The 25,340-nt window shown below is 53.9% G+C and overlaps 1 protein-coding gene across 5 annotated transcripts in view; it reads right to left on the bottom strand.

Moving 5' to 3' along the window:
• Positions 1-25,340, bottom strand: part of NINL (ninein like) — a 114,415-nt gene that overhangs the window by 14,721 nt on the left and 74,354 nt on the right. For all 5 annotated transcript variants that reach the window (XM_065920895.1, XM_065920894.1, XM_065920896.1 and 2 more), the window contains 12 exons: positions 23,581-23,771; positions 22,791-22,943; positions 21,148-21,315; positions 19,505-19,641; positions 18,143-18,283; positions 14,219-14,393; positions 13,290-13,400; positions 12,365-12,445; positions 8,786-8,891; positions 6,815-6,924; positions 5,666-5,799; positions 646-750 (listed from right to left, as the gene is read on the bottom strand). In XM_065920895.1, coding sequence (XP_065776967.1) covers positions 646-750; positions 5,666-5,799; positions 6,815-6,924; positions 8,786-8,891; positions 12,365-12,445; positions 13,290-13,400; positions 14,219-14,393; positions 18,143-18,283; positions 19,505-19,641; positions 21,148-21,315; positions 22,791-22,943; positions 23,581-23,771 — 1,612 coding nt within the window. The remainder of the gene's footprint in view (positions 1-645; positions 751-5,665; positions 5,800-6,814; positions 6,925-8,785; positions 8,892-12,364; positions 12,446-13,289; positions 13,401-14,218; positions 14,394-18,142; positions 18,284-19,504; positions 19,642-21,147; positions 21,316-22,790; positions 22,944-23,580; positions 23,772-25,340) is intronic.

Genomic DNA, 25,340 nt, shown 5'->3' with positions numbered 1-25,340 from the left:
TCAGAATTGCTGTAATGTAATTGAGATCGCTGGGTGACCATCCACTCTGGATTCCACACTTTAATCGTCAGGCACTTTTATCAAATCAATATCACATTCTCGGCAGTTTAGAGCTGAGCTCATTTGAATTTTATTTGGAAAAAAAAAAAAAAAGCCAAACCCTTCTCAGATGAGGCGCTGATGGTGAAAACTGAAATCCACTGATGGGTGTCCCTCCACAATACACACAGCTCCTGCCTCAGTGCTCAGGCCCCTGCCCTAGACCCCTGACTCTGACACTCTGAAATCCACAGACCAGGAATGAAGCTTGGACAGAAGCACAGCTGAAACCACTATCAGGACCAGGACAAACTGAGTCCACTGGCCCAGGAAGGCTGTGAGAGGCCCTCTTGCCCTACAGGAATGCAGGATGCCTCCTCCGGCCCTGGAGTACGCTGTGCAGTATTTCTGTAGGACGCCTGAGCCCTCCCGTGCCCATCAAGGCTGGTCGGAGGGCAGCACAGGTCTCTGCTGACTGTTCCTGGAATGTGGGTTATCTGTGAACACGCCCCACTTTCTACAGCAATGCCCTCTGAGCTGCTTCTATGATAAGCAAACCGCGTCCGCGATGGGTGGCTGGGGTGGGACCACTGAGCTGGCCCTTACCTCTGTGCAGCCTCTGTCCTTTCTGAAGCTTCAAGCTCTTGTCGGATCCTCCCCAGCTCATTTTTCAAAAGCGTGTTTTCTTCATAAAGTTTTTCCAACTCGATTCTGGATGACAAATTTTAAAAAGAAAGAAGAGTGGGAATTCAAGGAGCTGGTCACCCGACAGAGTCTGGTCTTGCAATGACCCCCAGCCACACTTTCCTTCCCTGGATGAGGACACAGGGGCCAGCTCCTTCCCTGTATCCAGTGTTAACCTGCTCTGGTTTGCATCTCCCAAGAGATAAGCTACAGAAAAACAAAGCTTTCTTAGCTCCTAAAAGAGCCATTGACTAGCGTATTCAGCCCCTTGGTTCTCTGTGTTTACAGCTGGCCCGTTCCTGCATCTCCTTACCTTCACTGAAACGTCAGCGTGCTCACAGGTTGCACCGATGCAAGACGCTGGGTGAGAGTCCTCAGGAGGTTGTTGCAAGGAAATCCCCCCAGGGACCCCGAGCACAAAGCTGAGGAACACGAGGACTCAGGAAGCTGAATCCTATGGGGAGTGCCCCCTATCCTACACCCTGAGGTCAGCACTGGAGGAAACTGGAAAGATGCCCACATCAGCGGACAGAGGGTGATCCGATGTAATCTGGAACCTTCAGGAGAAGAAAGCAAGTACTGACAGAGGCTGCCCAGGCCAAGTCTGCCTGGAGTCCTTGGCTTCTGATGCTCTTAATCTCCCTGGACGGTAACTCCATTGATGTGCAACAGATGAGCAATTGACCAATAAAGATCACAGGGAGGCAGCTTGAAACCCATGCCTGCTCCCCTGAAAATCTATCCTTAATAAATGTTGGTCACACTGACATTCCCCTAAACAATAGGTCTCTATCTGGCATTAGCTTCTAGTTTTCTCAATCTAAAAGTACTCAAAGCATATGACCTCATATGTTTAATGTATTATTCTTATAGTATCAAGCATAAGAATCTCCTTCATAGGCAAAAGTACGATTTCATTTTTCTCATGAGGAACTAAAGAGAAAAATGAAGACATAGAAGTCAGTGGAATTTAAAAATACGTGGAGGGTTTCAAGGAGGAGAGTGATCACAAATGAGGTCTGTGTTGTGACCTGTTATTCAGGCTCCTGGATGGAAAACAAAATCGATTCAAGGCAGGTGTGTGTGTGTGCATGTGGGTGCCGGGGTTGGGGTGCAGGGGTGGGGTTCCTGTTTCTTGGACCTCGAATAAGATGGTTGTTGCCTTATCCCAGTCCTCCACATTCACCAGACAACCAGAGCCTGTGCAAAGCTGATCATCTAATGTCTGGTGTCCTCACAGAAGGTTATAGAAACCTCCAGGGGCCCTTAAACAAAAACCTGAATGCTGAAACCAAAGCTGTGAACATTAAGGAACCCAAAGATGGGGTTACCCTGAGGCCAACACCTACATCAGTGTGGAGAAACCACACAAGGGCCGCATGTGGTGGGCTCGTTCCCTGGAAGAGGTTAAAGTGGTCTCAGATTAAGAGGCTCTCAAGTCTTCTTAGCAAAAGCAAAACACATCCTTTCTGTCGGGAGAACCCTCTACTATAGCTCTCAGGATTCCCAGAGATGAACATCATGTAAGCGTGAGCTCACAGTCAAATGTCACCACAAAATATGTGGGAAAGGACCACTTATGAGAGTCAGAAGAAGCCAAAACAACAGAATTAGATCCCAGATATTGCAATTATCAGACAAAAACTTCGGATAAATATTATTAAATGTTTACTTAAATAAAAGATGGAAATAAAAAAATGAACAAGCAAGCAACAAGAAGATATCAGAAACGGTCAGGCAGGACCAAATAGAATGTTTAAAAATGAAAAAAAAAAAACAACTGTCAAAATAAAAGCTCACTGGTAGATTAGACATAACTGAAGAAAGAATCACTGACCTGGAACACAGAGGTATGAAAAAGTAACCAGAACATGTCATCTACAGAAAAGAAGATGGAAGAAATGAAAGAGAGGTTAAGAAAAGGAGGAAAAGTGAAAAGATCTAATATCATACATCCAACTAAAAACGCCACTGAGGGGAGAGGCAATATTTCACAAAGAATGTCTGAAAGATTTTCACAGGACACAAATCTATATATTCAACAGGCATAATATTTCTAAGTATGGTAAGTAAAAAGACAACCGCATCTATGCCCTAAGACTAGACAATTCCATTCTTAGGTATACCAGCACCGAGAACAAAAAATAGGGCTCACCAGAGCACCCCCAGGGGTTACCACTATCCCGACTTGGAATAGTGACCCTGGGGGACGTGTTCTGGGTGCTGGTGACACAGATGTGTCCAATTAATCAAAATTCTTCCAGTTGCATGCATACACATGTGCATTTTTGTGTGTGTGCATCTAAAACTTCAATAAAAAGTTAAAACGAAAGAAATACACACCTAAACACACCAAAGGAAAACCACAAAAGATGGAGAAGCTAATAGCAACCAGAGGACACAACTCAGCTCACCTCCTGTGGGGACAGAAAAACAGCCTCTAAAAGACGTCTGCATCCAGAAGCTGCAAATGTGCTATTTCATAGCAAAGGGGAATCAACGCAACAAACAGAATTAAAGCTGCTAGTTCACTGCCCTTAGATGGAAAGAGAGTCCTAGACTGTCCACTAGAGCCCTCCTCTGTGGAAGAGCAGGCAGAAGACTGGGAGTCAGGATGGAGCATGAGGAGGACCAGCCAGTCACTGCTGGTGTGAGAGGAGGAAGGTGTGGATCAAGAATGGGAGGCCTGCAGGTTTCCTCCAGAGCGTCCAGAAAGGAAGGCGGCGGCCAACACCGAGAATCCCACCCAGTCGTACCCACTTCTGATTTCCAAGCTCGAGCACCGTGAAATCCTAAGTTGTGATGCTTTAAGCCTCTGACTGTGGTAACTCATCACCGCAGCAATGGAAAAATGGATGCTCACTCAGAGCAGCCTGCCCAGGGCAGAGGGCAGAGGGAAGCCTTCAACTGCGCATCAAGGTCTGTGCTCCTAGGAAGAACGGCCTTCAGAAATGGGAGAGAATCTGAGACATTTTCAGATAAACAAAAACTGAGGGAATGTACTCCAAAGATAATATCACTAAAGACCACACATCAGAGTAAAGAAGATGGTCCCATAAAGAAGGCATCTAACCAGGCATCCAAGCTGAGGATCATTCAGTAAAATGCCTGGTCTGGAGTTTTGAAAAACGACCATGTCCAAATGCCTTGAAACAATCTACCAAGACAGACCCAGGAGGAAACATAAGATCTGAACAGGCCTGTAACAAGGGGTACAGATGTCAGAGAATGGAGCCTTCTCCACCCACCCCCTGGGGCTGAAAGCTGCAAACACCTGTCTCACTCCCAGCTGCAGCCCCGGCTGTGACAGCACGTGGCAGGTGCCCAGGAAACCCCGTCCAATGATCCAGACACCACTGAGATGGGAACCGAGACGTTAGCTGTGGGGCCAACAAGCCAAGGCGTGCCGTGAGTCAGGAGAAGCAGAGAGGACCAGCACAGCCTGCCAGGCCTGGGGCGGGGGGGCGCGGTGTGGAGCACTAGGACAGCACTGGGCTCCCGTGCCTGTCCCCAGGAAGTGCCCGAGACAGAGGCAGAGAGGGCGTGTGGCCGCTGGGCTGCTCCCACACTGAAGGACCCCGAGTGTGCCTGGGGCCTGATGTGGACTCGCAGGTCCACTGGGCCCGAGACCAGCCTTTGATCGCAGCCGCAACAGTAACAGTGGGTCCACACGTTCACCTGAGGCTCCGTGCCACTCGTGAGGCCCAGCACCACCTCCGCTTCATGGAGCAGGGAATTCAAAAGCCAGCCCACCACGACCAAGGCTCCACGTCGTTGGGGGACCCCTGACTCTGAGACAGAGGCCTAGAGCAGGTCTAGAGGGTGATAAACAGTCCAGATGCCTTGGGGAGAAATGGGGGGGCCTGGGAACAGAGCCTGGGGCTACTGGCCATGCTAGTATTTCCTTTCTCAAGCTTGGAGGTGCACTGACATTTATTCCTTGGCTTATCATAAATCCCACGTGATCTGTTTACCGGTGAAGCAACGTGCGATGGTCAGCACGCAGGCAGGTCCTAGGTAGCAGGCAGGAGCTGGTGCCTCACCTGGCCACACCTGCATGTGCGGTGGGCCAGTGTCCTCTGCCCAGACAAGGGACACAACACCTCACGATGCCTGTCTCCACAGGACGCGGGGAGCTTGCGGGAGTGCTGTGCGGGCGCTCACGGGGCCAAAAGACACAGTGCATGGAGCCCCAACCACAACACACAGCTGTGCCTGCCTGCAGTCACCCGGGTCATCTCCTGTGTGCTGCTGTGATGCTCCTGGAAAAGCCCTTCTAGAGTCCTGGGCTCCTGAGAGGGAGTGGGTGCCGGCCTGAGCACCAGGGGGGCCGGGGAGGAGGGCCAGGCTGCACACCTGAGTGCTCCTATCACCCGCTCACAGATGCCTCCCCACCTCTAGCCTCCCCTCAGGCCTCTCCAGCCCCCAGCTTCCTGGTGGGGCCCAGAGGATGGGCGTGTGGGCCCTTCTCTAGTACAGAAGATCATGCTCCAGTTCTCCAAGCAAACCGTTTCTCTCCTTTGTTCACAAAATCTGTTTCTTTCAAGAACTCCACTGACTCTAAAGGCCTTTCCCGTTATTTGGGAGCATTTAGGCCTTTTATCCACCTTCCCAGGGGCCACGAGATGAGAGACGAGGGACTCGGTATTTTTAAAGTCAGACTCTTTGGGACATCCCTGGCAGTCCAGTGGTGAGGCTCCCTGTGTCCACCACTGGGTCACAAGTTCGATCCCTGGTGAGGGAACTAAGATCTCTCAGGTCATGTGCACAGTTTGGCAGAAAGAAAAGTCAGTACCTTTGTAAAATAACCTGTTATTTCAGGGCTCACCACTCAGGTAACGAGTACTTGTGACTCTGAGCCATCTGCCCAAACTCAATTTCAAATCCGGGTTCTGGGCAATGAACCTTGGACGTGAGATCCCGCAAGGCAGGGGTGGTGGACCTGAGCCGCTGGAGCGCCTCTTGCAGCCGTGTCCTCTCCTGGTTCAGCCGCCACGCGTGGCCCCGCTCCAGCTGCCTCCTCTCCTCTGCAAAGGCCCTTTTCATCACCTCCATCTCCCTCTCGTGGTCACTAACCTGAGGAGAGAGGAGGAGTGATGTTGACCGGGGCCCCCAGACACCAATCACTTGATGTGTCAAGGCTGCCGAGGCAGCACCAAAACAGCGGGTGGCCCAGCTTCAACAGGGCGCCGGGGCCCGTGAAAGACCCCCACGGCTTGTGTGGCCGCCTGCTTCTGTCACTTCCTGTAACCTCCGCTGCAGCCTTGGCGGGAGGCCCTGCAGGTGCGGAAAGGAGGCTGGCGGCCCAGCAAGCAGCTGCAGGAGGAAGGTAGGAGGGAGCAACAACTCCACGAGGCCTGGAAGGCAAGGCCACAGCAGGAACCCAGGGGCAGGACCGCCCCGTGGCCATGGTGAACCCTGACGAGCCGTGGGCACCATCCCTCCACAAACCCCCCACAATCGAGTAACAGAGCAAGAGACACACATTCACCTGAGAAGACAGGCTTGGCCAGGGAGGCCTAGGAGCCCCTTCGTGGCAAGTCACTGCAGTCATGTCCGACTCTGTGTGACCCTGTGGACTGCAGCCCACCAGGCTCCTTTGTCCATGGGATTCTCCAGGGAAGAAGGCTGGAGTGGTTGCCATGCTCACCTCCAGGGGATCTTCCTGACTCAGGGATCGAACCCGCATCTTTTATGTCTCCTGTCTTGGCGACATAGCTCCTCTTCTCCACAAGTGCCACCTGGGGAGCCCCTGGTGCAGGGCAATCCCAGGAACTAAGATTCTGCTCCCAGAATCTGCTTCAGCTGCAACAGAGCCGGGGGCTGTGACTTCCCAGTGCAGGGCAAACAGGCAGTTCTGGCCTCTGCACCAGCCTCCGGATATGGGGAGGGACTCTGTTCCCTCCCGTTATTAGCTATTCCTTCTGTCCTGTCTCCTTCCGAAGAGGGTGGAGTCAGAAAGTCAAGGTCACGCACATTCCCTGCAAACCTCGGTCGCCCTGAACGCGTTCACTATGGGCACATGTGTGCGCAGACACGTCTCAGCAGCAGGAAGTTACCCAACCTCTGTGGCCTCCCTCAGTCCCCTCACCTGGGTCTCCAGCTGGATCCTGAGTTCTTGGTAACGCTCCTTCAGCTGCTCCAACATGATCTCTGTTTCTATACTCACTGGGGCAGAATCACCCACGAACGTGATGGTGCCTGAAAATAAGAGGACATGTCCATTGATGTTCTGCCCAGGACACCACGGGATCTGATCCAACCTCCAAGCTGACCCTGCAGGAAGCACCGCCTTCTGTGGGCCCTTTCTGCAAGAGGAAGGCGGCACTGGTGCTCAAAGGCCACGGGCCAGGGACTGTCTGCTCTGCCAAATTCTCAACGTTGGCATTTGCACAGGTCAGCATTTCGAGTCTTTGCCAGAACACAGGTCACTCAAAGGTAGAAACAAGGAGGAGGTCTCCTGCCAGATCTCTCAGGCTCTAGGGGGTACATGCCTGCCCCTTTGACCACGGCAGGCACACAGAGAGGCGGGGACAACAGGAAAACGTGACCAGGGCTCAGACAGCACTTCAGGACGAGGCATGACAAAGCCATGTCTTCCAGCTTTATTTTAACTTCCTCCTTTTTTCAGAGGCCCTCGCTGCTCACTGTTACATCACATAAAGCATGAGGGTTCTCAAGGAAAATGTCACGCAAACTAAGCTGTGGTGGCCTCAGGCTCCAACAGATCATAGGGAGGGTGTGGGAGCTACACCTGGTCCTGAAGATCCTCCCCACCAGCAATATCACCCACCCTTACAGCTCATTGCAAAGAGGTGCTCGTGGACCCACAGCACGGCCAGGCCTCCTGGGCCCAGGTGTCCCCCACGCCATGCACAGTGGGGGCACACTCAAGGCTTGATTCAGAATGTGAGTGTGGCCACTGCTGGGGTTTCATCCATGCCGGTTGATGGGCTGGAAAGTGAAGGAAGCAGACACATGCTGATCTCTTGCCTGCTCTTTTCAATTCCCGAAATGTTTTCCATGAAAAACAGGGACAGACTTGGCAACATCAGGCTGAGAGAACTTGGAATAAGCATCTGAGGAAAGAGAGCATCCCATCGTCCTGACAACAGGAAGCTGCCTCATGTCAGGAGTGGCCCTGGTTGGATACACAGCCAGCCGGGCCTCCACCACCCACATGACCTCTGCACCACAGTGCTGCTGTCCTGACCACCCCTCCTCCTTAGAAGGGGCTGAGAGACGCTCTGAGGCCAGATGGGGGCGAGGGGAAGAGACACGGCTCCAGCCACGAGAGCGCTGTGGCTGCTTCGGCCCCAACATGAAGCTCAGGGCTCCCTCCGGTGCTACGACTCAGAGCCTTCCAGCCACCACACCCGGGGCGCAGCTCCTGGATCTCAATAAGGGCCACACACTCGCAGCTCAGGCCCGTCGAGGGATAAAGACCATCGCCCCCTTCCCTGTGGCCACATGGGCTGCTGACACTCATAGAGGAATGCGATCACAGCAGCCACACGCCAACCACCCCTGGCTGAGGAGCAGGGCTGTGGCTCGGGGCTCAGCAGAGTCCACGGTTGCAGGTGCAGGTGAGGGTCTCCCTCAGAGGCCAGGTGCACAGAAGACCCACCCAGCTTCCCTCGGAGGCCCCAAGGACAGCTGATGTGGGCTGCCCTTGTCAGAGCCATCACAGGCCGTCCTCCCATCACCCCCAGCCCGTTCTCTGCTCCCCTCCCCAGATGACCCTCCCAGGGGCATCTCCTTCTGTCCCCCCTGCCTTAGGAGGCTCACGGGGGACATGCCTGCCCTGAGGTCACAGCAAGTTCATCGCAACCTTCGCCACTTACTCTGCCCAAGCAGTAGGACCTTCATCCTCCTCCCTCTCTCTTGGGGCTCTGGGATGCCTTAACCCCTGGCCTCAGATAAGACCCTTCTCCCACACAAATGGTCTGTAGGACTTGTGACCCCTGCGCAGCGGGCTGGCCCAACACCCCATCCCTGGGGCAAGAGCACGTGACCCACCACCTCCCAACAGACGCACCACCTTCAAGCACCCAGCGCCTACTTGCCGGGCCGTGTCCCAGGCGCAGGTGGCTGTGCCGACTTCGAGCCGTCTGTGCCTGCAGGCCTTGCAGGGCGGCCTGCAGCTCGTCGTTGTGGTCCTGCAGGTCCTGTGGGCAGAGCCAGACACTTCCTCCAGCCACTGCGGCCACCAGGCCCAGGAGCAGGGCATGGAGCCAGCACCCGGGGAACAGTTCAGGCCCCAGCAGAGCGGGTCCTGACGTCCAGGATGGGGAACCGACATTAGACCCGAACTGCTCCAGGAGCGACAAGGAGCAGGAGTCATTTCCCAACTTCTTATGCCTGGCACCACCTTCCATCACTGGACACACAGACGGGACTCGGGGGAAAAAAGTGCAGTGAAAATGAGAAATGGAGAAAATACAGAGAGCTTTTAACACCTGAAACCACAAGAGGTTAGGGGAATATGCTCATAAGGGGTAGGGGAGATTCGGGGGGACATGAGGCTTAAGAGGAAGGGTCTCTGGGACTTCCTGGCGGTGCAGCGGTTAGGACTGAGTGCTTTCCCTGCAGGGGATGCGGGTTTGCTCCCTGGTTAGGGAACTAAGATCCTGCAAGCTGCATAGCACAGAGGGAAAAATAAAAGAGGAAGGGTCGTGTCTGTAACTAGCCTCGTTTATCCACCCAAAGAATGAGAGGTAACTCAACAAGCCCACTTGGTGCCTGTCTTGTACAGGACCAGGAAGGGCGGCGTTCCCAGTCCGCTCTCCCAGGTGGTCCCTCGAGCCGAGCACCACGTGCGCCCATGATGGTGAGTCCACGTGCCCCTCCCCCTGCCTCAGGTGGGCCGTGGTCACCCCACCTGGAGGACGCCGCATGCGATGCCAGTTCCAGCTGGCTCCTCCCCCGGGACCCTGCCTCTGGGGGAGGCCAAAGCAGCCAACACCACATGCAGCGTCAAGGCCCCACATCCCTCTCTGATTTTCCTTTCTTGGGGGCTGTGCCATGCAGTCTGCAGGATCCTAGTTCCCCAACCAGGGATCACACCCGTGCCCCCTGCATTGGGAGTGCCGTCTTAACCACTGGGTAACCAGGGCAGTCCCTCCTCTTTGATTTTTTAATCTGAGTTTCCTCTGCAGGCAGCTCTTGTCAGTTCTTTCTGAACACCCTGGAGGCCAGTGCCTGGCCTGTGCCCACACCCGCCCTGGGAGGAGGAGCCTCTAAACAACGGCTCTAGGCCACGTGGGAGAAGGGACAGGCCCTGCAGATCTTAGAGGAAGCGCATGTTTACTAGGGTCACTGAACCTCCTTCAGAAACTCCTGAGCAAACACGCAATATCCCCAGAGCGAGCACCTCTGTCCCGGGGCAAAAGGCAAGGCCAGGACGCGCGAGCTGCAGGGAGGCCCGTGGGGCGGCGGGTGTGTGGGCCCCGGCCCCCCGCCGCACAGTGACACCACACAGGCCACCGAGCATCTCTGACGTGGTCAGTCTGGATCGAGGTGTGCAGCATATACTCTACAATGATCTTAAAGACCAGGTTCCCAAAGAGGGATGCAAAATCTCCCACTTACAATGTGATTATATTGATTACATGTTGAAATGATGACACTGCGAAAGTAATAGAGTAAATAAAACGTTATTAAAATTAATGTCACCTATTTCTTTTTACCTTTTTTAACGTGACCACTGGAAAACTTGGAAGTACACATGTGACTGTTCTTCTTACTGAGCAGTGCTGATATGGCGGAAACATCAACAGAATCATTTCTACTCAATGCCCTGCCCCTTCAGTGGTTCCTTAAGACCATAGACATGCCCCACAAATTCAGCAGAACCAGAAAACAGGTCCTTAAGGCAATATGCTAGGCAGACTTCTCTGTTCTAAGCGTCTAAGGATGACATGCACTGTCCTGGGTCCCAGCCTGCCCATCCAGGCTGCATCCAGCAGGGCTGGGGAGCCAGATGCCTGTTTTGATGTGGGCCGCCTGTGAATTTGGGGTGCCTGTGGATGCTGAAAGCAGTCACAGGGTGCTACCCCAAGAGCCGAGAAAGGCACCAAGACCACTGCACACAGCGAAGCCCTAGGTTTGAGGGCTCTGGAACCTTCGAGGCTTCTCTTCTGGTTAGCTTTAGCAGGAGAGGTGAGCTCAGCAAGAAAGCAGGAGAGAGTGGGGTTTCAACAGCAGCTCAGAAAGCACTGGAGAGGAAGGCGGTGCCAGCCAGGCTGAGTCAGCACACACAAAGAGGGGCTGGCTGCCCAGAAATTTGCACTGCTGTGTATTCAAAATTATTCACAAAAAAAAAAAAAAAAAAAAATTTAACGTTCTCAATGCTAGTTTGAAACAGTCAAAAATATTCCCCCAAAAGAGGGAAAATCTCTAAATAAGTAGCACTAAAATGTAAAATTTTTTTTGCCAAAATTTCAAAAAGTAAAATTTCAAGAATCAAAAGTGAAATGAGTAGCAAGTTAGGTGACAGTCATGTGAAAAAAACAAAGGGGGTTACACCTGTATGAAAAGATTCAGGTGCACTAAAGCAACGTATTGACTGCTGGTTAGTCACAGGTGCTCAAAGTGGGGGAGAAAACACAGCAGGAAGGAGAGTTCCTTCCAGAAAGTTAACCACAAACCCCCCACACCACTCGGTCTCTGATAAGGGTTACACAGGTGAGCATACACAGGACTGCAGGGGCACCGGGATTCGGGGTGTGGCGGGCAGGAGGCGGGGTCACGTCACACTGCAGACCAGCACGGGCTCCCCTTTATCCTCTGGTGTGGCCAAAGCATCACGTGCAGAGAGACAGTTCTTACATTAACCAGGAGGAAACCATTAAGAAGCAAGTGAATACTAGACCCTTAACCCCAAACATCATGTTAATCTGCCAGAGTCCTGGACAGTCTCCAGGGAGTAAGAGTGTGATGTTTCCCAGCAGGGACTGTTCACCACCTACACCCTGCTCTGCATGGTGGCAATGCCAGCTGAGTGGGCTCACATGTAGGTCTGGCCCAGGAAACGCATACACTCAACCACAGGAAACAAGATGAAGCCCTATATGGTGCCCGGACACACGGAGCCTTGGGACTGGGGTGGGCAGCCCGTGTGGGGCCGGGCACAGGTGCTGGGCAGGCAAAGTCCCAACTGACTCCTTGCAGAACATGAGGCTCGGGAAATTCCACGGCAGTCCAGTATTGAGGACTCCAAGCTTTCACTGCCAAGGGTGTGGGTTTGATCCCTGGTCGAGAAACTAAGATACCACAAGCCACGCAACACAGCCAAGACCTGGACCACTCAGCAACTTCTGCACAGACCCCATTGCTAGGGTCTTGGTAGTGGGGGGCATAGAGCAGTGCTTAGAGACCTGGCCCTTTCCATCACCTTGAGGGGAGGAGGGAGGGGAGGGAGGTGCAGGTTCCGTGCAAGGGGCCTCCCAAGTGGCCTAGGCTCAGAAGACCTCGACTAAAGGAGGCAGCCCGCATCAGAGGCTATGCCCGCTCAGCTCATGTAGGGACGCTCCTGTGGACCTGGGCTGGGCCCCCCTCCACGTGCAGGCCAGGAGGTGGAAGCGGCCACCAGTCCTGAGCAGATAGCCCCTAACATTAACTTGGGCATGGGGTCACTTACCCGGCACTTAAGCTTGTATTCCTTCAGGATCTCTGAGAATCGCTCCTCCTGGGCCAGGAGTTCTGTGCTCTGTGGCTCCAGCTGAAAGACAGGGGCAGGCAGGAAAATGAGGGCCAGGACCTCAGGCCAGGTACAGCGTGGGTTGTCTCCCCCTCGTACTGCCCCAACACACCCAGCATCTGCAGGCGCAGCCACCTGTCCCTCCTCTTCCTCCCCACCCTTTGTTTAAAAGGTCTCAGGGCAGAAGGATGTTCATAATTTCAGGAAGGTGGTCATGCTCCCATCTGGACCCTGGGCTGCCTTCTTGCCTCGGCCACTTGGGAGGCCCCTTGCACGGAACCTGCACCTCCCTCCCCTCTCTCCTCCCCTCAAGGTGATGGAAAGGGCCAGGTCTCTAAGCACTCCTCTGTGCCCCCCACTACCAAGACCTCAGCAATGGGGTCTGTGCAGAAGTTGCTGACTGGTCCAGGTCTGGTCACTAGAAGGTCAACATGCAGGGCATTACTGGGATGTCACCTGCACTCCTGCACTGCCTGAAGGGGAGGCAAAGTAGCCTTAACAATTTCCTCTCCATTACGGAATTCTAGGTTTCCCAGGGGGCACTAGTGCTGAAGAATCCTCCTGCCAATGTAGGAGATGCAAGAGATGCATGTTCAATCCATGGATTGGGAAGATCCCCTGGAGTAGAAAACGGCACCCACTCCAGAATTCTTGCCTGGAAAATTCCATGGATGGAGGAGCCTGGCAGGCTACAGCCCATGGGGTCACAAAGATCCAGACACACCTGAGTGACTGAGCAGCACATGGAAGTTTAGCAGAAAAATCCAATTCCGTCTCCTGTGTATTCTCCATCAAGACCCTGATGCCCTTTACCCAGCACGCACAGGCGCTTCTCTGGGGACTCAGAGTCAGCAAGAGGACTTGCCTTGTCCTTCAACACAAACTCCAGGTCATTCTGCAGCTTCAGGACTAGCTTCTCTGAGTCTGAGAGCTTCTCCACGACTTCAATCATCTCCTTCTGCAATCGACTATTTTCCTACGAGACACAGGTCAGTGGTTGGCCAGCTCTGGGGATGGAGGAGGGAGCCAGAGGCAGGGCTCTGGAGCAGGAGCCCCAGGGGAGACTCTCCCGCCCACCCGAGCTCTCAACAAGGTCATAAGCAGCACGAGTGGAAGGCGGTGACAACCCGTCCCGAGCCATCTTTGAAAGGACGGATTTGAAGCTGCACCGCAACAGCCCAGGAGTCCACCGGACGGAAGGCGGTGTCCGCAGACACAGGAAACTGTCAGAAGGCAGGCCTGGCTTCTCCTCTAAGGGAGGGAGGTGAGGGAGGCAGGGCAGGTGAGGACAGAAATCACAGTCCCGAGTCAGGGAAGGAGAAGCAGGTGGGGCCGGGGCCACCTCCCTGGAAGCGAACACAGGCGGGGAGCAGGTCAGGGACGCTCTCCACAGCCCCAAATAGTACCCCCGATCCAGGTCACACAGCAAGGGCTGGGGGCGGGTGACGCTTTTGTCTTTGGTCGAGTGCTCTGGTCCCAGGGGGACAGCCCAGGAGGCAGCTGCTGACCCAGAGCCGAGAGCCCCAGGGCCCCCATCCTGTGGCCCACATGGCTGCAGAGGAGGCCTGGACTCTCCTGGAGAAGCCAGGACGCTTCCGCTTCGGCTGAGAAATGGGCTCTCTCTGTGGTTTCAGAAAACATTCTTTAGCGTCAAGCCCCCAGAGCCGCGGGGAGGGTTCAGTCCTGGCCCAGGAAGGGGTGGTTGTGGAGGAGGGACCCCCAGGCAATATAGCCTCCCTCTTTTCAGGATGGGGGCACTGAGGAGGCACCCCACAGCACCCTGAACCCCCCTACCTTCAGGGCCAGGGTCAGCTTCTCGCGCAGGCCGGTCTCCTCCGTCTGCAGGCGCTGCAGGTCCTCCTCCAGTCCCGCCCTCTGCAGCCGAGCCTGCTCCCAGAACAGCTCGCGTTCCACCTCCACCTCAGACCGCAGGAGGCTCAGCCTCCCCTGGTATCCCTGCTCCAGGCGTCTGCAAGGCACACGGCTCACGATGCATCGGGCTCCCCGGGGGCGCCACCTGCGCCTCTCCCTCCCCGGGGTCTCCCGTCAGCGCACTCGGCCTCGGCATTGGGGACTCGATTATTCCAACCTGACAGACAGGTGAGCTGCCGTGTTGTGGGACGGTGGAGGCCTCATGAACTGCCCCCCTTGCCCCACACAGACAAGGGAGCCAGCGGGTCCCTCGGCCGATGGGGCAAGCTAGCAGGTGACCTCTGGGTGGGTCTCTGGCACCCCTTGGTCATTCAACCTTCTCCACGCCATCAAAAAATGCATCAGTAATTAAAGGCAGCAACAGGGCCCTTGGTGACTGAAGGCACAGAGAAGCCAGCCTCCACCACAAGTGTTGGAAAACCAGCACACAGCAAATCCCAAGGCAGACAGAAGACAGGGCGGGGGCCCTTCCCCTCAGAAGCTGCAGAGATCTTTTGCAACAACCATTCCAGTCAGCAGGGAAAACAGTGCCAAACCTTAGCTTTATCACTAAAGCTAGTGGAGCTGAGCTATTTAAAATCCTAAAAGATGATGCTGTTAAAGTGCTGCACTCAGTATGCCAGCAAATTTGGAAAACTCAGCAATGGCCACAGGCCTGGAAAAGGCCAATTTTCATTTTAATCCCAAAGGAGGGCAATGCTAAAGAAAGTTCACACTATTGCACAGTTGCATATATTCCACATGTTAGCAAGGTGATGCTCAAAATCCTTCAAGCTAGGCTTCAACAGTACATAAACCAAGAACTTCCAGACTTACAAAGTGGATTTAGAAAAGGCAGAGAACCTAGAGATCAAACTGCAAACATCCACTGGATCATAGAAAAAGCAAGAGAATTCCAGAAAAACATCTACTTCTGCTTCATTGACTAAGTTAAAAGTCTTTGACTATGTGGATCACAATAAACTGTGGAAAATTCTTCAAGAGCTGGGAATATCAGACCACCTCACCTGCCTCCTGAGAAACCTGTATGTGGGTCAAGAGGCAACAGAACTGGACATGGAACAATGGACTAGTTCAAAATCAGGAAAGGAGTACATCGAGGCTGTATATTGTCACCTTGCTTATTTAACTTATATTTAGAGCATATCACGCAAAATGCCGGGAGAAATATCAACAACCTCAGATACACAGATGATACCACTCTAACGGCAGAAAGCAAAGAGGAACGAAAGAGCCTCTTGACGAGGGTGAAAGAAGAAAGTGAAAAGTTGGCTTGAAACTCAACATTCAAAAAACTAAGATCACAGCATCCAGTCCCATCACTTCATGGCAAATAGAAAAAGAAAAAGTGGAAGCACTGACAGATTTTATTTTCCTGTGTTTCAATCTCAAAGAATGTTCAAACTACCACAACAACTGCATTCATTTCACATGCAAGCAAAGTAATGCTCAAAATCATTCAAGTTAGGCTTCTACAGTATGTGAACCGAGAACTTCCAGATGTACATGCTGGATTTAGAAAAGGCAGAGGAACCAGAGATCAAATTGCCAACATCCACTGGGTCACAGAAAAAGCTAGAGAATTCCTCAAAAAACATATACTTCTGCTTCACTGACTATACTAAACCCTCTGACTATGGAAACCACAACAAACTGTGCAAAGTTCTTAGAGAGATGGGAACACCAAGCCAGCTTACCTGCCTCCAGTGAAGCCTGTATGCAAGTTTCAAGAAGCAAAAGTGAGAAGCAGACATGGAACAACAGATTGGTTTGCAAATGGGAAAGGAGTATGTCAACGCTGTATATTGTCACCCTGCTTCTTTAACTTATATCAAGAGTACATCATGTGAAATGCCAGGCTGGATGAAGCACAAGATGGAATCAAGATTGCCGGGGAAAATGTCAATAACCTCAGATATGCGGATGACACCACCTTTATGGCAGAAAGCAAAGAAAAACTAAAGAACCTCTTGATGAAAGTGAAAGAGAACAGTGAAAAAGCTGGCTTAAAACTCAACATTCAGAAAACTAATATCATGGCATCCAGTTCCGTCACTTCATGACAAACAGATAGGGCAACAATGGAAACAGTGACAGACTTTATTTTCTTGGGCTCCAAAATTACTGCACATGGTGACTGCAGCCATGAAATTAAATTATGCTTGATCCTTGTAAGAAAAGCTATGACCAACCTAGACAACATATTAGAAACAGAGACATCACTTTGCTGACAAAGGTCCGTCTAGTCAAAGCTTTGGTTTTTCCACTAGTCATGCATGGATTCGAGAGCTGGACCATAAAGAAAGCTGAGTGCCAAAGAATTGATGCTTTTGAACTGTGGTGTTGGAGAAGATGCTTGAGAGTCCCTTGGATAACAAGGACATCCAACCAGTCCATCCTACAGGAAATCAGTCCTGAATATTCATTGGAAGGACTGATGCTAAAGCTGAAGCTCCAATACTTTGGCCACCTAATGCCAAGAGCCAACTCACTGGAAAAGACCCTGATGTTGGGAAAGATGGAAGGCAGGAGGAGAAGGGGATGACAGAGGACAAGATGGTTACATGGCATCACTGACTCAACGGACATGAGTTTGACCAAACTCCAGGAGATGGTAGAGGACAGGGCACCCAAGTGTGCTGCAGTCCATGGGGTCACAGAGACTCGGACATGACTGAGTGACTGAACAACAGCGTCACTAAAACAGCTGCCTAACAGGATTCTCCAACCCAGTGTATCCAGACTGAAGACAAGTGGGAACTCTTATTTCACAGAGCCTGGCTGGGTCCACAATCAATGGATTGTGGTCGGAACCAGAAATGATTGGCTCGGCCTCCCTCAGACTCACCGCAGAGCTTTGGGGCACAAGGGCAGCTGTCACTCAGGGAAACAGTTTGATGACCGTGATTAACCTAACAGCCTGCAGATCTTGGGGCGAGTTTTACACACTTGATCATATCACTTCCCTCTTGAAAGGGGAAGGTGCAGTAACATATGCCAGAGCCTCATGACGGGTGCTTTGTGGCCATCAGAAAGTATATGCAACACGACACCAACGACAGCTCTCTGAACGTGACCACGTGCACAGAAAGAAGCGAGGGACTAAGGAAAACGTTGGGAGTGATAACCTCTGTGGACGTGAAATGTTTGCTTTTATTTTTCCTTGTAAGTGTATTTTCTAAGTTTTCTACAATGAATATGTATCCCTTAATACTTTTCTATTAGAGTAATCTAACACAACTACAAATGCTATTTCTAAAAATGTACCGCTGATACCGTGTTACTCATGGAGCAAAATCCAAACACCTACGTGGCCCTCGAGGTCTTGTTTCCCCCAACCAGATTCCTGGATGGAGATAACGAGTCTCTGGTTCTCCAATGCAGAAAGAACTTCACCGAGTCCCTTTGGGGTGGTCGGGAGAATCAGGTGAACCAGGCTGAGACCAACGCAAATCCATTCTCAGCTCCCGGATTGGTGGCCAGAAATAAGTCGGCATCAGCTTGTGGGCACTTAGGAAGGGCAGCGCTGGCCGCAGAGGAAGGGCGTGTGCAGTCAGGCTGCTCCCCAGCGGAGAGCCCCACGGAGCCCCACAGTGCACAGCCCCGTGTGTATCCAGGGGGACCCGGCACCTACCCTGTCTGAGATGGGGCCGATGCAGCCACGGCAAAGAACCACAGGGAGGCAAGTGGCACATTGAGAGACAGGGGAAGACTTTCATAGGTCAGAAATGCTTTCCTCTCATCTGTCCACCATCCGCCCTGGCCCAGGACCCCAGCAGAACCTACCTGACCTTCTCCTCCGCGAGCTGCTCCAGGGCGGAGTGGAGGTCATCCGTCTCCTTCACAAACTCCAGGTTCCTCTGCTCAGCTTTCTCCAGGTCTTGTCTCGCCTTATCTCGCTCCCTGGCCATCTGCTCCACCTGCTCCCTGCAGAAAGGAGGGAGGGGTGACTGGGGACACTGCTCTGGGCCTAGGGAGCCGGTCTGAAGGAACAAACTCAGCTGGCCTAAGAGTGCTGAGCAGTGGCTGGCGCTGGGCTCTCACCCACCTCCTGTGCGTGCGTGCCAAGCCGCTGCAGTCATGTCCAACTCTATGCAATCCTATGGACTGTAGCCCTCCAGGCTAATCTGTCCATGGGATTCTCCAGGCAGGAATAATAGAGCGGGCTGTCATGCCCTCCTCCAGGGGATCTTCCTGACACAGGAATCGAACTCGCATCTCTCACGCCTCTTACATTGGCAATCGGGTTGCACTAGCATTGGCAAGGGGGTTCTTTACCACTAGGGCCACCTAGGAAGCCTGACCCTCCTCCTACCAGGATGGTTTCTGCAGTTATTGAGTCTGTTTTACAGAAGTACATACAGCAAGAAGCCAACTGGCTTGCAATGGGGTTTCTAGCAGGTTTCTGAACCAGGAGGTTCGAGCCCGGGGCGGGCACTCCTCACTTCTCCAGATGGCCTTAGAAGAGGTGGGAAATTATCCTCGCTCCGTCTTGCCTGCAGCTGGGCCTCAGAACCAGGGATCCCCAGCACCCACCCTGGGACTGGACGCATGAAGGGATGAAGGCTGGCCACCCATTATCCTGCCCGGTCACAGCCTTGCCACCTGTAGCCTGGCACCTGAGTAAGTGCCAGGGAGTTGCCCAGAGCAGAGGCGACGCCTGTCTCTGTCCGGTCACCCCAGGCCCTGCCCGAGGCTCAGTCCACCGGCTATCCTGGTGCCTGTCTCTCTCACTGGAGAAGCACCAAGCTTGTCTCCCTTCCTCATCCTCCCAAAGCACTCTTCCTCTGGGCACCTCTGCAGAGTTGCCTGACGTCAGAGGTCTCATCTGTTGGTACCTAATGAGATGCAAAGTCTTGAGGATGGAGAGTGGAATTACTGCCAACCTTTTCTGTAGCTTCAGAGTATCAATAAAAACACAATAACAATCTCTATGCCAACCGGCTCAGCAGATGGATAGCCTGAATATCCAGCTCAACTGGAGCCAAATCCAATTAAAATGGAACACATTCTTGGGCCAATCGTCATGCAGTGTTTTGTGACAGTGCTGGAAGCACCCTTTCTCATCCTGCTGGCTGCCTGCGCCCTGGGCGAGGAGGCCAGCCTGGCCAGCGGCATCCCACACCCACCCCCCAGCGGGGCTCTTACTGGCAGAAGCTCAGCTCCTGGCGGTAGCAGGCCAAGGCAGCCCGCTGGGTGGCCCCGTCCACCATCATGAGCTCATTCTCCAGGGCCCAGGTCAGCTCCAAAAGGTTCACTTTCTCGTCCACACTGAAGTCAAGGCTCTGAAAATAGCAAGGCCCATCAGACAGGCAGGATGAGTGGGCCTCTGGACACCTATGGCTCCCACAGGCCAGACTTCACTGTCCCAGTACCTTCCTTTTCTGTCTGCAAAGTCTCCACCTCTTGAGTGGAGCCTCTCCCCTGCTCCTATCCCTTTGGGGTCCCTGTCCCCAGATCCCTGTCAACACTGAGGTCCCCCTCCCACTGTCAACATATAGCTCCTCCCCTCACTCTCCCTGCCTCGGAGATGGGCATGACTCAGGCTGCACACAGGTCTCCTGCTTGTACAAAGGGACAGACAGAGAAGGGGGCATATGCAAGCAGAGAACTTTGGGGACTGACAGGGAGGCTGGAGAAGGGCTTTGTCTCTGTCAAATCAAGTGTTGTATAGACCACGGGGTCCTGGGGAGCAGCGCGAGGGTGCTAGATCTGAAGCCAAGACCAAGAGGCCAGTAGAGTTCTGACAACCCCCAGAGCCGGGACCCCCAAGCCTAAACATCCTCCTTCCCCAACTGATCACAAAGACCCCTGATGTCCTCCTCTTGCCCAAGCCAGTTTGAGTTGAGCTCTTGCCATGTCAGACACAAATAATCCTTAATATATCTCTAAACAGCACAAACAGACATAGCAACAATGCCGGTTCTGTTGGTGGAAACATGATTGCTAGAGTGATGAGCCACAGCCAAGTATTTCCGAAAGTCACAGCCATTTCCCCTCGGGACTGGGGAAGGTAAAGTTGAAAGAAGGAAAAACTGCTTTCTATATTTTACCACAATAAGAAAAAGAGCAGAACAGGAATGCCCACGCGCCTGCCAGCGGCCTAGTGATAACACTGGTGCGGGGGCTGCTCTCTCAGTGATTGGTGCTTGTGACCACAGGCTGCAGACACACAGGTGGGGCAGGGCCCACGGGGAAGTCCTTCCTGTAAACCGGGAGACGGGGACTTGAATCTCCATGCTTCTCTATGGCCCCGAGAGTTCTCTGAGAAAAATGACAGGACGCTAAAGTATGTGGAGTGACCTGGAAGTTGCCTCCACAACATGCTGAGAACACGCTTCTCAGCAATGAAATCACAGTGGGAGCAGAGGACACAGAGGTCTGGGCAACAGCTTCCAGATTAGAAAAACCGCGCGACACATGTGGGTGCCACCTCCTGGTGTCTACGCCCACGTGCTGCAGTCACTAAGATGCCCTCCTGTTTTCCAGGACCGAGGATCGGTTCAGAGGCCGACACGCTCTGCGGAGTGAGTCTGAGATACTGAAACCTACCCTCTAAGGGATTTGTTTCAGGCTGTGGGCTTTTTCTATGGTTTACTTATTATGCTTTTAAGTTAAGATGTCCTACATACTGATATCAAAAAATAAAGCAAAAAGTGAGGATGACGGGCCTTCCCTCTATGGGGCCTGTGTCTGCGAGGTTCTCTGTCCAGCCGCCCTCATGGGCAGCGGCTCCACCCATGCCCCCGCCCAGACGCCTCTGCTGGGGCAGCTGCATGACCGGCCCCCACCTGCAGGACCTCCCTGCCATTGTGAACGCCCTCCTGGGCCCACAAGGAGATGATCTGCTCCGGGAAGGCGAAACCGCTGCCGTCATCCATGCTGCAGAAGAGGCGGGGGCCGGAGCACACGGACACGAGGGACGACGTGGTGGTCTGGCCGACACTCTCCTCCGGGACCTGCACGCAGGGACCAGCGCCGTGAGGACCGCGGCCTCCTCACGCACCTTCTGTGACCTCCCCACCTGTGCTCGGCGGGCGCGGCCTCCCCCTGACTCCTGCTGCAGGGAACAGGGTGCCAGGAGGACCTGCGGGGACTGCAGGCTCCACGGAGACGACCCGAGCACAGGGCTCAGGGCCGTCTGCCTGAGGCCGTGCGGGGGATGCACATGCAGGGGCACCCGAGGGAACTTCTCTCTCAACAAGCAATGGCTTCCCGCCTGTCCTCCCAGAAGGTGGGCCTGGGAAGGCACACGCCAGCCGAGGGAAACCCAGTCTGTGCAGAGAAACTCAAGATGGGCTTCAGAGGAGGCGGGGGGGGGCTGAGTGGAGGGCACATGTCCTCCGGATTCAGGGCGGGAGACAAGGGCAGAAAAATCCCTCAGCCGGAAAGCTGATGGGTGAGGCTGAGGTGAGGCCAGGAAGCTGTGCTTCCCGCCCCAGGGTGGGCCCTGGGACACGCATTTGCTGTTGGGACCAAAACAAGGAGGAGCAGCAGCCCCCTCCTCTCTGCGGCTGGTGTCCCCAGACCACCAGACCCAGGGGCTCCCCTGATGGAGCAGGAGAACCTCGGTCAGTTGTGTGAGGCCCCAAACCAGTGTCCACACACACAGGACGTGGCCCCGTTGCCACGTCAGTGCTTCCTGGGAAGGAACAAGGCGCCGAGGCCCCTGGGGGGAGCCCTCCTCCGCGGGCTCTGGGCACCATGTCGTCCCTGCCTTCTACGGGCTCTGGGCACCATGCCGTCCCTGCCCTCAGGTGGCCAGGCACTGTCCTCACTACCCCCGACTCCTTCCCTGTCTCAGTGGTTTCAGGGGCAGAAACCTGACTCTTGGCCACGCCCAGCCCAGCAGAGAACAAGGCCACTGTTCTTGCACCACCGCCCACAAACTACAAACTACAGGATCAGCCACGTTGTCAAAGAGGAGGCAGCAAGACTCCCCAGGACATCTGTGCCCTGCAGTGGGAGAAGGGGCCCTGACCACCCCGAGACAGAGATGAACCGTGGCCAACATCACAGTGTAAAGAAAATCTGCTTGCCTCTGGCTGGCCTCGTGCAGGATGAAAATCAAGACAACGTGACGGGGAGAACACAGCTCCAGGAGAGCCTGGAGGGTTAATCCCGGGGAAGGCATGGCCCTGATAGTGACTCTGCCCTCCAGGGAGGAGGGACCGGGTGCTCTGGGTGAAACGCAGGGTACCCCAGGGAATCCACATAAGACCCCTGTGAGGTGCGTCCACTGTACAGATGAGGAACGTGAGGCACAGAGAAGGCGAGCAGCTCACCAGTGGCGCACAGCCAGGCAGAAGTGATGTCAGTCAGGTCACTCCGACCGCCTCCTAGCACCCACTCTGGGGACCAGGCAGAGAGCTCAGGTCTTCAGGAGAGTGATGGCAGTCACCCTGGGCTTCAGGAGTTAATGGCCCCACCTTACCTGGTAATGAGACCCAGACCGACTGAGTTTGACGAGCGGGGCCAGCTCCAGCGGTCGAGGGGACCCATGATTGAACAGGCCAAGCTGGAACTCCTCCAGACTCACTCTGCCGTCCCCATCTTGGTCCAGCTTGTTGAACAAGTCTTCAAGTTCCTAAATAAAGGCGCCTCAGGCATCAGCTCAGACGCTGCTCCTGAGCAGCCTTGACCACCCTGCCCAGGCTCAATGCCCACCCTCCCCAAGCAGGCAGCTTGCTATAGGAGCACTGGCTTCCTGGCTGTGGCTTGTGAAATCCACATGCCTGGTCAGTTTCCACCAGCTGTGAATGGTCACCTGAGCATCCCGCATCTCCCAAACAACCACCCCGAGTCCTCTGTGAGGGAATCTACTGGGACATGTATGTATGGAACATGTGAGCACAGAATCCCAGCGATTCGGGGTCAGCAAGGTGGGGCCTGTCCCATCACACTGCCCCCTCCTCCCCTGCGCCCTGAAGGAGGGAAGGGCTGAACACAGCTGCCAGGGGGCAGAGCCAGAGGCCATGGGCACCACCCACGGGCTGGGCGGTAGGCCTAGGGAGGCCAGAGAGGGGAGAGAGCTCCAGGCAGAGGAGCGTCCTGTGTGAAGATGGCCCGAGACGGACCCTCAGCACAAGCCCTGGGACTCAGCCCAGGATTTTAGGCTGGACAGTGACGACTGAATCAGTGTCTGAGGGTGAAGGGGCTTTCCAGGCCCAGTACCAACCACAAACACCCAGCCCTTCGGGGCGGTCCGTCCCATCCCCTCTCACCTCCTTTGCCAGGCCCTGGAGCCCGATGGTCTGGCAGACCAGGGCCAGCTCCTGCTCTGTGAGGTGGCCGCTGCTGCCCACACCCAGCTCTTCCCAGAGGCCCCGGACTCGGCTTTCAAGGGTGTCGAAGGAGAGGCTTCGGGGTTTCCGGGGGCTCCCGAAGACCTCAGAACCCCAGGTTGGCAGCTGGCCTGAAGCAGGGGAAACACACCAAGGTGGTACTTTACTCTGAAATCAGATGGACTGACAGATGGGCAGACAGACACGTGGGAGAGTCAAGCTTCCGATGGTGGCTACACGGGGCTCACCGTACAATTCTTCCAACTTAATTCTATGCAAAATTTCACAATAAAGGGGGGACTCTGCTTCATGTGGGGAAGGCATTTTCTGAAGGGAGCCTACAGAAGCTGTGGCACTGGGAGCATGCCTACAAGGTTTGTGCTTAGAATAAAAAGTCCAGGTTTAAAAAATTAAGGTCCAGAAGCTCTTCAAACCTGCCCAAAGCAAAGAGCACAGTCCAACAAAGGCCAATGACCCTGTCCCTTGCCTCTCGCCCTGGCTTCATCTACACGTTTGTTCTTCCCCATGTATTTTTTGCTTTTCTAATATTTAAATGGCTGCTCTGGGTCTTGGTTGTTGCAGGTGAGATCTTTTTAGTCATGACATGCAAACTCTCAGTTATAGCATGGGGGCTCTAGTTCTCAGACAAGGGATGGAACCCGGGCCCCCTGCAATGGGAGTGCAGAGTCCTAGACAATAAATCACCATAGAAGTCCCTGGCCCAAGTATGTGAAGGCAAATCCCAGCTGCCATGTTCTTACCCCTGAGTGTTTCGTATGCACTCCTGGCCCCAGGGTGACAATAGCCCTACAACCCAACAACGACGTCCCAGTTTTCTACCCAAGTCTCCAGATGGCTGATTTCTTCAACTCAGCATCAATGCAGAATCCTCCCTGTGTGTGTGGTTACTCCCCCAGAGTTGCTGGATCACCTCCAGCCCGCCCCCCAGACCCTGTCCTCCTGGACCTCCATCCCTAACATCTCCTGTAAACAGGAACTTAGTCCCAAAAGCTAGTTTGGATGCAGGTTGAGTGTTATCTTTTTTATTTTTTTCTCCCAGCAAAAATGCCCCAAGGTGGGCTGTCTCCATACCACCTCACATCAGGAGCCATAAGTGTCTTTGAGATGCAGACTCAGCAGCGAGTCCGGGTGACAGATGGCCAGGTTTCATAGCCTTTCTAGGTTAGCCAGGTGGCTTACTGAGGTTTCTGAAGCTTGGCCAGAGAAACACCCTTTGGGAGAGGACAGACCTTGGGGCGGCCACAAAGGGCTCTCTTTAGATAAGCAAGGCTTCAAAGCAGAGCCCCCTCCAGGCCCAGACTGCACCACCCTGCCCGACACAGGACGAGGGTCCCCTGCACCTGACCAGACCCCGGCTCTCAGTCAGTGGTCTGGAGCTCTCCAGAGAGGAGTCACCTTGGCGTTTACTGTGATAACCCAACTAATAATAGGAAAGTCCTTTCCTGAGGAAAGCTAGGCTTCCTTGCTCATGAATGATGCTGTATATAGGCTTGTGGAAAACACAAGGGGAGGGCCACTTGCAAGACCCCTTGCAGCTTAAAACATCTGAACGTTCTAGGTAAAAATGGAAAAACCTGGACTTCTCTGATGATCCCGTGGTTAAGAATCCACTTTGCAATACAGGGGACTTGGGTTCGATCCTTGCTCAGGGAACTCAGATTCCATGTGCCATGGAGCAA

The sequence above is a fragment of the Muntiacus reevesi genome, chromosome 2, assembly GCF_963930625.1.
Source record: "Muntiacus reevesi chromosome 2, mMunRee1.1, whole genome shotgun sequence".
In the NCBI taxonomy this organism is placed as follows: Eukaryota; Metazoa; Chordata; class Mammalia; order Artiodactyla; family Cervidae; genus Muntiacus; species Muntiacus reevesi.
Note: the sequence above shows the minus strand (reverse complement) of the source record. Positions and strands in the feature narration are given on the sequence as shown.